Source organism: Perissodus microlepis, chromosome 12 (genome assembly GCF_051167445.1).
Source record: "Perissodus microlepis isolate ML-2025 ecotype Zambia chromosome 12, ASM5116744v1, whole genome shotgun sequence".
Lineage (NCBI taxonomy): Eukaryota > Metazoa > Chordata > Actinopteri > Cichliformes > Cichlidae > Perissodus > Perissodus microlepis.
Window position 1 is genome coordinate 21293075 of NC_140472.1, and position 12620 is coordinate 21305694.

General features: G+C 40.3%; 1 protein-coding gene across 2 annotated transcripts; it reads right to left on the reverse strand.

Annotated features, from left to right (window-relative positions):
• Positions 1-1039: 1039 nt before the first annotated feature.
• On the reverse strand, positions 1040-12539 carry rmi1 (RMI1, RecQ mediated genome instability 1, homolog (S. cerevisiae)). Of its 2 annotated transcripts, XM_084945849.1 has the most exons (9): positions 12256-12539; positions 10827-11036; positions 7919-8029; positions 7240-7389; positions 4908-4978; positions 4537-4660; positions 4293-4368; positions 3901-4090; positions 1040-3159 (listed from the first exon to the last, which is right to left on the reverse strand). In XM_084945849.1, exons 2-9 carry the CDS (start codon positions 10986-10988, stop codon positions 2004-2006), a joined length of 2040 nt encoding a protein of 679 aa, XP_084801975.1. In that variant the 5' UTR covers positions 10989-11036; positions 12256-12539; the 3' UTR covers positions 1040-2003. The 2 variants fall into 2 exon arrangements, with proteins under 2 accessions (XP_084801975.1, XP_084801976.1); XM_084945850.1 differs by lacking the exons at positions 7919-8029; positions 10827-11036; positions 12256-12539 and having other exon boundaries at positions 5820-7354.
• Positions 12540-12620: the final 81 nt, after the last annotated feature.

Genomic DNA, 12620 nt, shown 5'->3' on the forward strand with positions numbered 1-12620 from the left:
GGCTGAAGTCCACATGTAACCTTTATTAAATTGGAGTGAAATTTATTTTATTTGTACATACTGATACCTATCATCAAGGTAACTGTGTACAATCTCTCCACAGTAATCTGTGACTCTCTAGGGTCAGTGAAGTCAATAAATGAGATGGACCTATTTGCCTCTACACCCATATGAAATAAACTTGTATTTTTCATTCAGTAAATAAATCAAAACCTTAAAACTTTGTGTTTAAAACGGAACCTTTTTTTTAAATTGATCGTTCTCTTTAGACTCTTATAGCTCTGGGTAATTAACAGCTATGAGTGAACAACCATTGTGTGCTGACAGAGCTAAATCAGTGACAGCTCTTTAAACTTGATGGTACTTCTAAAGTGCACTCATGGTTTCTGTAGTATGACTGCATATAAACAGGAAATAAATGTATTGTGTACTCCTTGTTACTCACCATACAGCCACCCAATAATATGGGGAGCAGACTGCTGGTTTGCTTTCATACCCGGTGAACAAGCACTCCCCTCTCAGTTCATTTACTCTATCACCCAATAGTTATTCCACTTGTATCTCCCTATGGGTTGCTGCTTTCCCCCTCCCTCACTCAGCCCTCCACCAAATTCAGCTTCATTAGCACATAACAGGCTATCAACATGCATAGCAGGGTCCTGATTTAGATGTTCAAGCTGATTAGCGCTTAATGAACCAAGACCGGCTACCTGAATGGAAGTGCACACAGTGGCATAAGACTACAATATACATGCAGGTGCGCTCCCACCACAGAAACACAATTCTATGCATATAACATACATTTTAATAGCCCGTGTTTTGCTCATTATCACACCTAAGAGAAGATGTAGACAAGGCAGAAGAGACACTGAGTAATTTATGTAGCAGAAATTCTTAAAATGTTTCATCTGAAAGTGAGATCTCTGACTCCTCTAAAGAAGCCCAGGTAGTAATTAGAGATACTTTTAAATACTGTGTGCTTAAACAGTGCATATCCAACAGCTGCGTTTGATAGAGACCAAATGAAACACGGTGTATCTGTGAGGCAGTCTGCTTTATAACGTTATTCAGCTAAACTGGAAAAAACACAACGCTCAGAAAGGAAAGATAAGCATAGCAACAAGGACGTGCACATTTTTATTAGTCACAGAGCGCAAGACAAAAAAAAAAATGTATATATAAAAACGTTCAAGATACAGTAAATGCAGACAATGCATTAAATTTGTGGTATGCGCGTTCTTAAAAGACAAAAACAGACGAGACTCTGTAATGAACGGAAATAATCGAAGCTCATGGCCTCTCCTTTATCTTTCTTTCCTCTCATTCTTCTCTGAGGGAGTTTATTAAAGACCCGCATTGCCCTTGGCTATTCAATCACTTTTCAGTAAGAAGTAATGGTTGTACTGAATGAATGCAAAGGCTGGCAATTCATTACCACAATCAGACGACTAACACCCCACCCCCCCCAACATCCCTCCTCTCATCTTGTATACTTCGCCCTGCTCTTCGGGTAGTTTTCAGCATTAAGCAGAATTTGGGGCCTTGAAAACCGGGATGTCTGATCTGATTTGCACATAACCACCTTTGTTTGTTGAATCTGTTTAGTGTGCTTGTGAGCAATGCGGCGCATTCTAAGCAGAAAACAACACAATGAATAGATGAATGAAATCCTCCAATGACAAATGGCAGAACGTCACATTCACATGGAGCAGATGGGATGCTGATCATCATTTCACACCTTCTGCTCTCCAAATCTGAAGCAGAAGGGCAGGTTGATCACCAATTAAAATAACTACCTTAATCTGAAACTAGCGTGATTTTTTTCCTTCCACGCAACGCAACTATTAGTTTCATTACATGAAAAGAAAACTTTCAAGGCCACTGAGTGATGTTACATCTGCCACAGTTTTGTTGGCAATTTTTTTATCTCTGCCTAAGGGCAATATACTTTTCCGCTGCCTGCAATTTTCTCATTATCGCCCACTTCCCCTCAACCACTATGTTTATTTTCTCCCGTCCCTCACCCTCTGCTCAAGCTCCTGGAGTGTTTTCTCGCTGACGGGGTCCACTTTGGTCACCACCGCTTTCCTGCCCTCTGGTTGAACAATAACAGTCATAATGCAGCACATGTCCACAAGCTCTTCCTGGCATCTCCTCATCCCCGCATCCAGCTCACCTCTCCGAGACGGGTCACGCTTCAGGGCTCCCTTCTCTGCTACCGAGAAGCCCAGAAGGCCTGTCAAAACTTCATTGGACAGCTCCACGTCCAGGTAACCGGTCCCGTCAGATATTGTAGCAGAAACACTCCAAACGCCATTACTGCTGCTCAGTTTTCCCAAGAGAGTCACAATGAAAGCTTTGACATGGATCTCCATGGTGTGGAGAAGTGGTTTGGACATTAAATTTTCTAGCAAGCACAAGTATGTAAAGGGTGGAGAGGTCAGAGTGACAGGAGGGAGTGTGCTGCCACTCCGAGCATTTTGTTTGGACGATCTTGAAGCTTCTGTTTCGTAGCTAGTGCTCTCGGTGCCTCTACTAGACCTATGCTGAACAGGGATCTCATTTGGTCCACTAGTCTTCCCACTGGTTTCTGCCTCTTCCAAAATGCAGTCCATATCTTCATCCACAAAATCAATCTCGTCATTAGCAGCCAAATATAATTCACGTGCTGCCTCTGAAGCTGCTGGAGAAAGAAATAGCTCGGGAGTTGTCTTGGTTAATTGCTCTGAAGCTTCTCTAGTGTCCCTTTTCTGTGCGCTGGATCTGGAGTTGATAGACCCAAGTCGTGACCCAGAGCCACTCAAAGTGCATGATTCAAACAGAGCAGCTTGGGGTTTTGTTGCTCTGTTGGGATTTCCTGTTATTCTGCTGTTCTGTGGTGTGTTTCTGTAACTGCTGTCAGATGGTGTGGGGACACTTTCATTTTCCTGGAAAATCACACTGTCCAGCTCCTCCAGGGGAAGGTCGTCAAAGTCTTCGTCAGGAAAGTCTTCGTCTGCCATGCTGTGATCTTGGATCTGTTGATGAACTGCATCGGGGGGGACTGAGTCAAAGAGGTCAGCTTCCGCGTGTTCGTCATCATTTAGGTAACCCTGGTCTAAACCATTTCTGCTGCTTCGGGTCGAGCCACCTCTGTCAGAGCGGGTGGAGAGTTCACTTCTGAAAGACAACAGCAAATTATGTCGGACTGAGTTAACAGGGCTTTTAAATCATCGGGGTTAATCAGCTCATTGTTCAAAGCGTACACAGAAGACTGGACAAAGAAGTTCACACAGACATAAATTTGAAAAAACTGTAGCGACAACACTTTGCATCATCCTATCCTTGAATATTCATCATCACAACATTGAAACGATATAACAGCTAAATATGAGACAATGTTATTTCTCTGTGTAAGTCAATGAGGCCAGTGTAAACTAGTGACTCTGCAGTTCATTCCTCCTGGAAATAATTGTACCCTGCACAACTCGCTTAGCATTTTACATCATGACATATGAACTGTCTTTTTCCTCCATCTCAAAATGACCGGTGTACGTTCCACTTTATTCTCAGCAGCTTCTGTCTCTTCAGGAAATTGATGAACTTTAAATCAAACGGAAATTGTCGTGACATTTGAATCTACCCTGTGATTTCTCCTCCTGCTGTAGGTATACTGCCTTCAGTACGTATTTGTTAAGAATGTTGTTCTCGTCACCGGCCGCAGCGACGTAAAGACATTTTATTAGAAAACTTTGTGAAAACACTGTAAGACGAATGCATTAAAACCATCTTAAAGTCTTTTTTTTTTCCTCCTGAAGATATAAGTGATGTTAAAACTAGAAATGCCACGATTTCCACGACAGTGCAAAGTGAGGCTTTGCAGCATCGAAATGTCAAGACATCACATTGTTTACCACCCACCTGGACGAAGCGGCTGGGACAAGGCTCCTGATGGACGAGCTTCTCGAAGACTGAATGGAAGCCTCGTGCAGCGTGCTGTAGCCGCTGTCTCGGGCAGGTTCAACCTGAAGCATTTCAACTTCCTCTTGGGCCTCGAGACTGGCTAACAGCTCTGCATCATCAAGATCCAGATCATCCACTTCCTGGTTACCTTAAAACAAAGAAAAAGAAAAAAAACAACAACAACATATATGTTAGTATCATTTCAAAAAATGGGCAGGTTAGATTAAAGAAGAAAAAAAAAGCAAAGCCATATAAGACAGAATGTCTAAATTTCTAATAAAGTGTATGTAGTGTCACATTGTGCCGATGATGGATGATCTTTGAAGCTACACAGAGTCTAATACATATACCTTGTTGTTGTGCTGGAGCCTCCTCTGCTTCCTGTTCCTGCTCAGGAAGTCCCAGTGTCCGACACAGCACCCTGCCCTATCACAACAGTACCAAAATAAGCCACTGAATGTGTATGGTGTACTCCATCTTATTGCTATACAAAATCCTATAATATCTTTGTGTAGTTTTATACAAGAAAAGAGAAATCAGAAGGAACATTTATTTTAAATGAGACAAAACGTACGAGAAATCGTTAGAGGTTACCTGGTTATTCCTGTCCACCAGGTCTTCAACCTCACCACCGAGGATTTTGATGTTGGACGGCCCCAAAAGCAAAACACCAAGTCTGCAAACTATCTTTCCTTGCAGCTGCAGCTTTGCACCGGGCCTGCAAGAGTCAGCAACATTTCAGGAAAATGTCTAGTTCTTATTTTTAATTAACAATAACAACAACATTTCATCCATTTCTCGTTGTGCTTGGATACTTGTGTTTCTATAAAACTCGAGGCAATTGTTAGGAGCAAAAGACTTTTACTTCATTTTAGGCAGACATGTGCCCTTTAAATTTTTTTCAGATAACTAGCAGTAAAAAGACACGATATTGCAGTAACATGTTTTACAGATCAATCTTTAACCTGAGTGCTGCACTGAGAGCAGGGATCGGCTGATACTCCATAGCCTCCAGGCTCTGAACTCCATCTGTCACCTGTGCAATCAAACATGTTTGATCAGAAAACACGTAAATAATAAAAAGATTATGATGACATTTATGCAAATCTATAATAAAAGTGTGTTTCTCTTTTTGTGTGAATTAAACAGATTAAAAGACAGTTGTGTGAATTTTTCAGTTCATTTTGTGCAGTAATCTGAGACCCCGTGGGCTGTTGTCTGGAGGCTCTCATAAATATGTGAGGGTTTGGATTTAGACAGAAATATCTGGGCCAAAACTTAACAGCTCTGTAACTGCTCTTTACTTATGAATGTAGACGTATTAAAGCATAAAGGAAAATTTGAAAAAAAAACAAAAAAACATAGTAGATGATTTGTGCATTTGTGTAAATTAGTATATTTAATTTAATTTACAATTTCACTAAATAAGGGAAATATGACTATCTAAAAATGTTAAAAATAAACTGAGTTCAATTAGACTGGCCACAACCAGGTTTACTGCCAAACCTGCTAAATCAAGAAATGATTTAAATTAACACAATCTAAAGAAACTCAAAACAGCTGAGAAACAAATCATTGACATCTATCAGTCTGGAAATGATTACAAAACCATTTCTAAAGTTTATCCACAAATGGAGAAAACATGGAACAGTGGTGAACCTTCCCAGAAGTGGCTGGTCTGCTAAAATTACTCTAAGAGCTCACCGACAGCTCATCCAGGAGACTCCAGAACAACATCTATTTTGGGATGTATGTACATATTTTGGGGGGAAAAAAGTCTGTGGACTGATGAGAGAAAAGTTGAACTTGTGGAAGGTTTGAGTCTCGTTACATCTGGTGTAAAACTAACACAGCATTTCATAGGAACAAAATCATACCAGCGGTCGAACACGGTGGTGGTAGTGTAATGGTCTGGGGCTGTTTTGCTGCTTCAGGATGACTTGCAGTAAATGATTGAACCATGAATTCTGATCTCTACCAGAAAATCCTGAAGGAGAATGTCCATCCATCAGTTTGATCCTAAACACGTGAGCCAATCATCCTCTGAATGACTCCAAAAAAAAAAAAAAAAAAAAAAAAAAAAGAGGTTTTGGAGTGTCCGTGGTCAAAGTCTGGACTTATAATAACTCTGGATACTGTAGCATAACTTTAAACAGGTCAATGATACTCGAAAACCCTCCAGTGTGGCTGAATGATAATAACTCTGAAAAGATGAGGGGGCCAAAATTCCTCCACAGTGATGTGAACAACTCACTCAGTTATCACAAACACTTGATTGCAGTTCTTGGTGACAAAGGTGTCACAGCCAGCTATGACATTTAGGGGCAATTATTTTTTCACACACAGTTCTAAAACAGTCATTTATATTTACTAAGTTTATTATTGTTTAAAAATGCAAAATTGTTTGATGATCTGAAACATGCCAGCGTGACAAATATGCAAAAAAAGAAAAGAAAAGAAAAAGAAATCGTGAATAATAAATAATTTTCCACAGCACTGTAGGTTGTTTAGACTCTAAAACCCATGTAGACTGATTCAGTATGGAAATAACTGTTATTTCGATTTCTTTTAATATGATTATACACGCTGGCTGTCCTGTCCTAGTCAAAGCTAATCTACGACTCTTTGATCAAAAATGGTCTAAGAAACAGTTAAAATAATATTAAAAGCCACAGCAACGTTTCTAAGCAACACCTGCACTGTTCTTGAAGAAAAAAAAAAACATACACTGAAAAGTATATTACTTATGGTGGAAATTAGAGTCTGCCTCATATATTCCTGCAATTTACTCTTTCATATGCTCTCACTGATGGTACCGTCCGCTCTGATTCAGTCAGGAAGAGAAGCAGAATTATTCCACTCAACCAAACATACAAAGATAAAGTCTGGTCACAGATAAGTGCTGGACACACTGCGTGCCACTGCAGTCAAGACGAGTCCAGACAATATTTTCTATTAACAACACAGTTTAAAGCTCTGTCTCTACAGGAAGTGCCTGAATGTTTTTCTGTTTGTCTGTGAGACGCTGAAAAGCTACTAAGACACAGACAAACGCAGGATGCTGGATGATGATTTTAAAGCCAAAAGCTTTAAAATGAAATTTTAAGTTTTAAATCTGCCATTTTTGATCTCCCTTTTGTGACCCAAGAAGACAACTAGCATCATCACATATTCAACGCCTGCTTTTTAAGGTTAACGCTGCTGTTATTTACATATAGGCATTCATTCAAAAGGCTTTTACTGTAACTCAACTGAGATTTTTTTTACTGGCAACTACGATTCACATATGACTCTGACCTGCAGTAGTAGCATACGGGTGGGTTTGGCTTCCCAGGGCCTCTGGGTGATCTGTGTGACTGCAGACACCTCGTCATTGGCACAATCGGTGCCCCTCCACTTCTGCAGCTGACCATACGCCGGCTGACTGATGTCCAATAATGAGTCGACCTAAAACAGAGTTGGACCTCTTGTCATGTTTCCATTTCTGTGCACGATGATCAACCGAGCGTTGGTGTCACCAGCAAGGTGAGTTATCTGTATGCACAGCCCAAATTAATCATCACCATTAACTCAAGCGCTATATTTCCTCAAGAGCTTGCTTTGCAATTTTTTTCCCTCTCCGATGCAGGCAAAAAAGCCACAAAAGCAAAAAAAACAACAATAACAAATGTACACACAATACACACAAAACCTCAAATTTTAGACTACTTAAAAAAATTACGGGTCGGTTAAATAAATGCAGCAGGAACGCCTAAATACCCCCCTCCCAATGTGAAAAGCTGAGTGACTTGCCTTTATGTGATTTAGCTCAGGTTTTATGCTGTTGGTACACATATTGTTCTCAGCCTATTGTTTGCAGTTTTTACATGCTTTTTTTAATTTGTTTTTTTTGTTGAAAATATGACCAGAACTGTCCCCAACAACAACAAGAATAAATAAAGAAACTGGATGAACTATGTAACATGAAAGTTTGTACCTGGACGCAGAAGGTGCCACTGAGCTCAGTCTTCTGGGCTTCAGCGAGCCCTTCAGGCAGGACAGGAAAGTCCAGGTCTCTGAGGTCTGTTAACAGCCATTGGTCCAGCGCCTGAAAAACCACATCAAGCAGTGAGATTCATTTTTGGTTCACTTACTGTCATTCAGCAGCAGTTACACATAGAGTGGACCTATTATGTTCACTTCCAGTCCCATAATTTATTCTTTTGTTATATGTATATGTATTTTAAATGACGCACAGTTAAAACAACCCTTTATTTTAAAGGAAGCTTTGGTGCAAAGCTACCTGCAGATACCGGTGACTCAGATCCAGAAAAAAAAGTAAAAACTCTACAGAAAAATGATTTAACAGAGTAAGAAACGCGCTCTACAGAGTTGAGATCTCAGGACCACTTGAATGAACCAGCATGCTGCTGAAACCATGAGGTGATTATTTGTGCCTTGAAAAAAAAAACAAAAAAAAAAACAAAAAAAACAAGAAACTTTGTCTTCTTCCAAGCATGTAGTGGAAAAAAAACAACAAAAAAAGACAACTTTGGCCAAAAAGGAGCACAGCTGTTCGACAACAATATTTTGGTACACTGTGTCATACAAATGATGCGTCAATACAGGGAAATATTCCCCACATGACGCCACCGCAAGCTGCGACAGCTGACGCCGAGTAGGATGGATTCATGCTGCCATCAGCTTGTTGTAACAGAAACCAGGATTTGTCAGACCAGAATGTGTCCTTTCACTCTTCAGTCACCCACATTTGCTCATTATTACCTATTCTAGCATGAGCTCCTTGTTCTCAGCTAACAGTGATAGAAATGTGTATGGTCTTGGGCTTCTGTTTCTTGGTTATCAGCCCCAGGTTTGTTTGAGTTTTGCCTTCTGCTAGCTGCATATTTGTGCAGGATTTTGCAAATATGAAGATCACATGAATGCAAAAAAGGAAGAGACACCGAACTAACTGCTGTGTCACAGATGTTATTCAGCTCAAACTGGGTTATTCTACCAAGAGTGATAAAATGTGCATGAACCACATCAAATCCACATGTTCACATCGAAGCCAGTAACCATCTTTGAGGAAAAAGTGGGGTAACCATCCACCCCCTGACCACCTTCTATCATGTGACCCATACTTAACCCATGTCATAATAAGTGAGCGAACATCTTATAAGACAATAAGTGGAAACAAGACCTTTTAATCTACAGGGAGTGCAGAATTATTAGGCAAGTTGTATTTTTGAGGAATAATTTTATTATTGAACAACAACCATGTTTTCAATGAACCCAAAAAACTCATTAATATCAAAGCTGAATGTTTTTGGAAGTAGTTTTTAGTTTTAGCTATTTTAGGGGGATATCTGTGTGTGCAGGTGACTATTACTGTGCATAATTATTAGGCAACTTAACAAAAAACAAATATATACCCATTTCAATTATTTATTTTTACCAGTGAAACCAATATAACATCTCCACATTCACAAATATACATTTCTGACATTCAAAAACAAAACAAAAACAAATCAGCGACCAATATAGCCACCTTTCTTTGCAAGGACACTCAAAAGCCTGCCATCCATGGATTCTGTCAGTGTTTTGATCTGTTCACCATCAACATTGCGTGCAGCAGCAACCACAGCCTCCCAGACACTGTTCAGAGAGGTGTACTGTTTTCCCTCCTTGTAAATCTCACATTTGATGATGGACCACAGGTTCTCAATGGGGTTCAGATCAGGTGAACAAGGAGGCCATGTCATTAGTTTTTCTTCTTTTATACCCTTTCTTGCCAGCCACGCTGTGGAGTACTTGGACGCGTGTGATGGAGCATTGTCCTGCATGAAAATCATGTTTTTCTTGAAGGATGCAGACTTCTTCCTGTACCACTGCTTGAAGAAGGTGTCTTCCAGAAACTGGCAGTAGGACTGGGAGTTGAGCTTGACTCCATCCTCAACCCGAAAAGGCCCCACAAGCTCACCTTTGATGATACCAGCCCAAACCAGTACTCCACCTCCACCTTGCTGGCGTCTGAGTCGGACTGGAGCTCTCTGCCCTTTACCAATCCAGCCACGGGCCCATCCATCTGGCCCATCAAGACTCACTCTCATTTCATCAGTCCATAAAACCTTAGAAAAATCAGTCTTGAGATATTTCTTGGCCCAGTCTTGACATTTCAGCTTGTGTGTCTTGTTCAGTGGTGGTCGTCTTTCAGCCTTTCTTACCTTGGCCATGTCTCTGAGTATTGCACACCTTGTGCTTTTGGGCACTCCAGTGATGTTGCAGCTCTGAAATATGGCCAAACTGGTGGCAAGTGGCATCTTGGCGGCTGCACGCTTGACTTTTCTCAGTTCATGGGCAGTTATTTTGCGCCTTGGTTTTTCCACACGCTTCTTGCGACCCTGTTGACTATTTTGAATGAAACGCTTGATTGTTCGATGATCACGCTTCAGAAGCTTTGCAATTTTGAGACTGCTGCATCCCTCTGCAAGATATCTCACTATTTTTGACTTTTCTGAGCCTGTCAAGTCCTTCTTTTGACCCATTTTGCCAAAGGAAAGGACGTTGCCTAATAATTATGCACACCTGATATAGGGTGTTGATGTCATTAGACCACACCCCTTCTCATTACAGAGTTGCACATCACCTAATATGCTTAATTGGTAGTAGGCTTTCGAGCCTATACAGCTTAGAGTAAGACAACATGCATGAAGAGGATGATGTGGACAAAATACTCATTTGCCTAATAATTCTGCACTCCCTGTATACTGGAGTTTCTGGAGCTCTGGAGAAATATCCAGAAACAGGTAGGAAAGGAATCCTGAGACTTTTGTTGACAAAAACAAAGCATTTGATTTCTGTCTATCGAGTTGTACATTGAGACAGTCGCACATCCTGCCTACCTGCTGGTTGGTTTGCTGCTGTGACAGATGAGCTTCTCCTCCTGCCTCTCCTTGTAGCCACTCCACACAGGCTTCTAGCCAGGCAAAGGGCACCTGGACATGCCAGGAGGACTGCAGCCATGCTTGGGTAGCACGTACCACTGCCTGAATCCCAGGAGTCATCTCTTCCTCTAAGTGTATTTGGCTCTCTTCTGCTTTCCCAGTTGCTTTCTGTCAGAATATACAGACTGCTTTAGCCACATTCTTATTCTGAAGCTGCTTTAGCCACATTATTTCAATTCAGGTATTCATATCATAGTTGCACTTCTCATTAATTACTCAATAACACATTTAGAATTTTAATCATTCACATTTTTTATTGTCATTCAGTCAATGAGTCACTGATGCATTGACTGAACAAAATTACGTGTGCAGAAAAAAAACACACACAAAATCACAACAAAAGGTTAAAAAGACTGTAGTGTAACTGTCTATTACACAGTAAACACTAAAAAAATAAATTAAGATGGTAGTGAAGAATAAATAAATAAAAACTGTATTTACAAAAATATTTAAGTGTATAGCTGAGGTGTCTGGTGGTGGTAAAAAAATGCAACACAGTAGTTATCTGTAGTGCACCGTTTGTTTGTTTGTTTGTTTTACCTAATGTAGTTTTAACTTGACTGTATTGTAAGTGCAAAATACGAAAAGAGATAAAATTCTACATTTAATTTACAATGATCCCTGAGCTGAGTCCCCAGTGACCCATGACGGATTAATAGTTAAGCTGTGTTTTAACATGTTAGTTTTTAAATGAAGCCTCTTAGAATAAATTTGGCCTTGCAGTTTATCTTATTTTGTTTTCTAAGTGAGTACTCCAAATAGGCAAAAAATTAATAATAATTCAAGGTAAAGTGTTGAATGTTAACCCTCACTAGATTGCAGGATGAGCTTTTTTGTACACTAGTCTCATTGTAAAGCCCTCAAACCACTGGGGCCATTTAGAAAAGACAAGAACATAATATTATTGTATCTGATTGTTTTCTTGGGTTATTTGAACAAGGTAACCACACTGTCTCCACACTGTCAGATGTTGCAGGACTGAACGGTTTATTAAGTTTAAATTGAAATCGCCAATGAAAACAGTTCAATTACGACAAATATTTCGGATGTCTTTATCATTATCATTACCTTACAAAATTATGTTTATGTCTTGCAGGTATTTCATGCAGTTGTGCTTTTAAACGTAAAGTATGAAAAACAAGATGAAATTCAGCTTTGAGAATATGCATTTCAAATCAAATCGGGACTGCGAAAATATCAGAAAAATTATATATTTTTCCCAACATTGTCCAGCCCTGCTGTTGGAGAGCATGAAAGGGATATCGGGTAAGAAAAACTTTACCAAATAAAAGTGTTTATAACCATTTAGCTGGTGTGTATATGTTACCTGAGAAGCACGGGGCAGACTCGTCCATCAAGTATTGCACAAGTAGGAAGAAAGGCGCCAAAGTTGATTAACCCAGCCTACTTATATAACAAACCTGAACACAAGCATCCAGCGGCAGAGGTCCCTACTCACAACAGAAGGCCTTAAACCAAACACTCGTGTCGGAAAAACGTGACCATTAGCCTTGCAAATCGCATCTTTCTAAACTGGAATAACTAGAAGGGCCACTGTTAGCAGTCGATCAGTGTCCGGAAACAGACTGGTACGTACCGCCTCGGTTCTCGTGATTGGCGTTCGTTGTAGCCAATCGGATTTATCGCCTGCTTGAGTCGCTCTCCGTTCAGCCAATCAGCACACGGTAAGTC